We start from the raw sequence: 6000 nt of genomic DNA on the forward strand, positions 1-6000 counted from the left end.
AAACACTCGTCTAGCTGAAAACACTATCAATAATTCCCCCCACTCTTTATCTGTGCCTAAACCTAAACGTAGATTCCATGAACAAAGCTTCTTTCTTTGAACTGCACGCCTGTGGAATTGTCTTCCGTTTTCCTGCTTTCCAGCTGACTACAATTTGGTTGTCTTCAAGTCTAACGTAAACAAGTTCTACATCAGCCGTCCCACTTGTTAACAAATTTACCGAATCTCCATTACTAACGATTACTATATTGTCCAATTTCTACTGTACACTCTTTAATCCTTATCCTCAAGTGGCCCCTTGGCCTTGATAAGTGGTGATGCCTATGTAAAAAAAAAAAAAAAAAAAAAAAAATTCGGTCATTGCATATAGGGTTTAAATAAAGCCACTTCAACAATCAACTGGAAAGAATATTAAAAAATATTCTGATTTGTTGCTGTTATCAATGTTGACCACAACTATTAATATATTATTTTTTGACATTCACAGAGCTTGCCAATCCTAGTCTGGTGAAAGACACTTGAGAAATTGAGAATACCTTTTGGCACTTGAAAATGGGTGTGTTGGTGGTGGGTAAAAGAGAGAGGAAGATAGTCTTCTTTGAATCCATTAAAGACTAGAGGGGGGAAGCGTTACCAATTTAAGACTAAAAACAGGAAATTTTACTTTGGCTGGTTTTTATAGCTAAGACCAATTAAATTGAAGTAATTTTAGTCAGCAACATCAACAACAACAACAAAAAAAAGATATCTGATTTTTTATTTATACTGTTTAAAGAAAGTAACTTGACTGGGCATTTAAACAACCTAATTAAACACCATGAATAAACATTTGAAGATGTAAAGAACTTAAAAGATAAAAACTTTTGCCAAAATGATTAAACCTGAAAAGGTTTGATATGCCATAAAACAAAACAATCAAACTAAGCACCATGAATAAATATTTGAAGATAATGAAGAACTTGAAAAATAAAACTTTTTCCAAAATTACTGGATTTGATATTAAATAACTTGTAAAACAACAACCAAGCCAAATACCATAAAAGGATTTGAAAATATAAATAACTTTAAACATAAAAACTGTTTTTTCTGAAATTACTGCATTCAGCATTATATAACCTGAAAGGGTTGATTTAAAACAAAACAAACAATGGACTGAGTATTTTTAAAAAAAAAGAAAAAAATTCTTGTAGATTTAAATAAAATTGCTTCTTGGTTGCGACAGATTAAAAAGAGTGAATAATTTCTGTGGATTAAATAAATTATATAGACTATTATGAGAAAAGAATGTGTCTGTTTTGTTCATCAAAGAAAACTATGATGGCTTATTAATTGCAGAATGGTATTCTATGAACTTTATACATTTTTAAGATTTTAATTTTATTGTGTTTGTAAATAAATATTCAATATATCATCACACTTCATGCTATGTTTTTTATTTTTTTATTTTTTACAAAGGTATCACCACTTATCAAGGCTCATAGGCTACTCGAGGATAAGGTTTAAAGAGTGTACAGTATTCAATGGGACAATATCATAGTAATCGTTAGAAGTGTAAATTTGGTAAATTGGATTACTTAAGGGGAATGGCTCATTAAGAATTTGTTTATGTTGGACTTGAAGATGACCATATTGTAATCAGCTGGAAAGCAGGCAAATGAAGGAGAGTTCCACAGGTGTGCAGTTCTAAAAAAGAAGCTTTGTTCATAGAATCTACATTTAGGTTTAGGCACAGATAAAGAGTGGGGGAAATTATTGATAGTGTTCTCAGCTAGACAAGTCTTTCTCATGAATGATTGGCGAGGGAGGGACCATGGACTGGAGCTCAGATGAGCACTTGCCATGAAAGTAATGATAAAGCAGAGACAGGCTTGCAACGTCTCTTCTGAGAAGAAGTTGCAAGGAAGAGAAAAGGGGATCCCCCACTCGGCTACAAAGTCTATTTTGAACTCTGTCAAGGCAGGATAAGGTCTTTCTAGTAGCTCCTGCCCAGATGTAGCAACAATACTCCATCCTTGGATGAACCTGGCTCTGGATTCAAAAGAATTTGGAATATAGTTTTTATCTTGAGTCTTATTTTCACAATGTTTCGACTGATGTAACTCCCGACCTTCTTCAGGTGTATCTGGTTAAACTTGGGAATCTTTCAGTCAAACTTGAGAATAAGCATGGATTTTAGCATGCTTTCTTTTCATCAGTCCGAGTTCGACGTGATACAATTGAAGACGGCTGGAGATTACATTGATTGAAACATTGTAGAAAATAACACTTGAGGTGAGAACAGTAGTCTGAATAATCCAAATAATATCAATTATCATTTCTCATCTAAAAATCCAGAAACCTAATACCACCCCATTTTCTTAAAATAAGTCTCTCGCTAGACTAAAAGCCGATCTTATGTTTAAGTACATAGTGACAAGATCTCTACATTAAAAAAAAAATAAAACCATGTATATTTTAGATTTCATTTTATTATACTTGTAAAGAAATATTTACCCCCCACCCTTTTTAAATTAAAAACTGGCCTCATGTTTGATTTTGCTCTATGCTGGTCATGATAATTGAAAATATACTAACATAAAAAGGATTTTAATGTTAATTTCTCACTGCTTATCCAGGCTAAAAGTTCACTTAAGGATATAGGTTAATAACATTGTCAGTAAGTGATGAACAATGCCTTGAGAGGATTGGAAGTGATAGGTAAAAGGCATCCGAATTTGATTATTTAGGCAAGCAGCTTAACAAGAATTTAACACTGGACTTTAAGACGGTCATGTTGTAGTCTGCTGGGAAGCAGCCTTTTGTTATTGTATTCCACAGATGAAACGTGCTTGGAAAGAATTTTTTTTTCATAGAAGTTCCATAATTTAAGTCTCTCCATAAACTCATTTCTCTAACATGTAAGACAGTTTTATGAATTGGCCTCTAGCATCTTTCATTTTATTATGTAAGGCATATAGTAAATCTGATAAGAAGTTGCCAGTCGATGAATTGTGACTACGTAATATCTCCCCCTTTCAATGGTTGTAATTGAGTTTCACTGCACATGAATTGACAAGCAATTATGTCAATACATACTAAGCATGGTTTGTGTTTGATTCATACGATGGTCCTTCCAAAAGTAAGATCTCCTATTTTTTAACTTAAAAACTAAAGGGTTGATATGCCGTAAAACGAAACACTGTGAATAAATATTTGAAGATATAAACAACCTTAAGCATCAAAACTTTTTCCCAAATGACTGGATTTGGGATTAAATAACTCAAAAAAAGGTTGATATGCCATAAAACAAAGCCAAATCAAATCAACAACTAAAACGTTGAAGAGCTATGAAGACAGGAGAGGTACCATCAAAACAAGCGATTTTTTTTTTTTTTTTTTTTTTTGCCCCAGAAATTATTTTTCTGCGTAGTTACCACCATTCTCAGTGCATTTTTACCTCTTTTGATGTCTTACTCGTAAAAGTCTGGAGCACACTTTGTCACTCACATCCGTTGCTACTCTGAAATCGACAAACTCATCTTCTAATTGTGCTGACATTAACCACATCAGTTTCATAAACAGTCAACAGGCACCAGTGAATGTTGATCGGTTCAATTTTTTTCTGCATGGAGAAATTCAATTCTGACTGAGTTGATTCCCAAGAAATTAATTAATTTTTGGTCTCCTGATTTATCAGAGAGGGACCTACGTTTTCTGTGGCTTCCGTGTGTCTGTGCGTCCGTTAGTCCAGACTATTACCAGATAACTGTCCATTAGTTTTTCCTGAATTTTTGCCACAAATTGTATTTCATTAAATAGATGTGCACAGTAAAAAAATTTTTTTTTTTTTTACAAAAATCCCCGCTGTTTCCCCAGCGGCTCAAAAGAGGTAAAAAAAAAATGCCCTCAAATGGCCAAAAATGACACCTTTTGCCCCATAACTTTTGATCTATCCATGAGATTTTTTTGAAACTTGGCCAAAATGTGGTACTCATTGTTCTTAATATAAATTCAGTATGGGTGATCCTGGCAAAATTCTGGTTTGTATCCCCAGGAACTTTTGGTGCTAAAAACGCCTCTTTTTGTGGCTCTTTTTTCATATTTCTCAACAAAAACTGGATATGTCTGACTATATATGTGGTTTTTCATGGTGGTCAACTCAAATACATGTGTTAAGGCCTGAAACTGCACCATTATCCATTTACACTGAGATTCGGCATCCCCAGGGGCTCAAAAGAGGTCAAAACTTACACATTTTGTCCCATAGCGTTTGATCCATCAATTAAATTTTCCTGAAACTTGGCCAAAATATGGAGGCTATTGTTCTTAATATAAATTCAGTATGGATGACCCTGGCAAAATTCTGGTTCGCATCCCTCTGGGACTTTTAGGGCTAAAAAAACATGCCTTTTTGGAGCTCTTTTTTCATGTTACTCAAGAACTAGATATATATATCTATATAATAGTTTTCTATGGTGCTGAATTCAAATATACATGTCTTAATGCGTGAAACTGCATTGTTTGTCCGTTTTCACTGGGATTCAGCATTCTCAGGAGCTCAAAAGGCGTCACAAATGCCCCAAAATTGCAAAAAAAAAATGACACTTTTTACCCCATCACTTTTGCCCCATCCATTAGATTTTCCTCAAACTTGGCAAAAATCTGAAGGCAACGTTGGCTCTTCACACTTCTCACATTCATCATTTCTTCACTATTTTTTTGGTGTCATCTCACATGCAGCACCAGAGGGGGACCATGCAAGCACAGCGTTTTTTTTTTTTTTCCCTAATTTTAGATATTATTTATCCAGTGAAATGCTGAATTGAATACATAATCTGTCCCATAAATACCAACTTTGTGGCTGTTTGTTTTGTATTTTATTTTTACTTTTGCTGAACCTAAACACATGTACACACACATAGATAACTCCTTTCTTTATATATAGAAGATTTCCACTGGTGATTTTACTTAACGTACTACTCAGCTCACGAAGGGTAAGAGTGAGGGCATCCACAGACATTGTTTTACTTCAACTACTTTTTATTTGCGTGACACATTATGTATTCAGTTAGACTGAACTGATTGACATATTTCAAAAGTAGGTTGAACACGACATTGAAATGTTATGTTTCTGAATTTTTGAGATGGGAATTGATATTATTTGGATTATTCGGATTGCTGTTCTCATCTTGAGTGCTATTCTCACATCGTTTTGACCAATGTAATTTTTCACCTTCTTCATGTATATCTTGTCAAATTCTAGAATTTTACTGTCAAACTCTGGAATTTGCGCATAATTTCTTCTGGAGGTTGATGGTTCAATCCTCAGTACAGGCGATACCAAAAATACTATTTTGAATTACTTAAGACTTTTATCTGATCATGACTGGCAGAACAAGAGGATACTACTGTTGTGGATTAGATAAAGGGTTCTGTTTGATATTCCATACAGATTCCGGAGTTCAATGGAAAGATTCCCAAGTTTGACAAGATACACCTGAAGAAGGTCTGAGGTTATATTGACTGGAAAGTTGTAAAAATAACACTCGAGATGAGTACAGTAATGTAAATAATCCAAATAATACAAAATATTGTAAATTGAAATGCATAAAAAAAATTGTTCATTGTTAATAGTCCAACTGCTGTTAACATCAATATTGCATACCTGTCCAATTCTGATACAAAAAAAAAAATATGTTGCCTAAAATGTCTAACAAATTAAAACCAAAACATTTGTTTTCTACTTTATTTTTTGTTTCATTCATTTCTGCAAAAACTTTCTTCCTTTGAACTGATTCCATTTTTATTTATTATTTTCTAAGGACATTGCTTTCAAGATCGTCAATCGAGAATGGGAATATTCATATAAACGAGGTTTCCGATGCCAATTCCAGAACAACATTTTCCAGCTGTGGTTCCATTTCAAACGTTACCGTTATCGCCGATAAAACCGACATGATTTTGTATTTCTCTCTCCAAGTCAAACTTCTGAATAAATTTTATTTTTTATATTGTATTTTA

At 33.6% G+C, this 6000-nt stretch overlaps 1 protein-coding gene across 1 annotated transcript in view; it reads left to right on the forward strand.

Annotated features, from left to right (window-relative positions):
* The window catches only part of LOC145246734 (splicing factor Cactin-like), a 79855-nt gene extending 73855 nt beyond the window's left edge, over positions 1-6000 (forward strand). The window contains exon 19 of the mRNA XM_080108491.1: positions 5802-6000. Coding sequence (XP_079964617.1) covers positions 5802-5927 — 126 coding nt within the window. The 3' untranslated portion in view covers positions 5928-6000. The remainder of the gene's footprint in view (positions 1-5801) is intronic.

The sequence above is a fragment of the Euprymna scolopes genome, chromosome 24, assembly GCF_053919585.1.
Source record: "Euprymna scolopes isolate OS-2025 chromosome 24, ASM5391958v1, whole genome shotgun sequence".
Lineage (NCBI taxonomy): Eukaryota > Metazoa > Mollusca > Cephalopoda > Sepiida > Sepiolidae > Euprymna > Euprymna scolopes.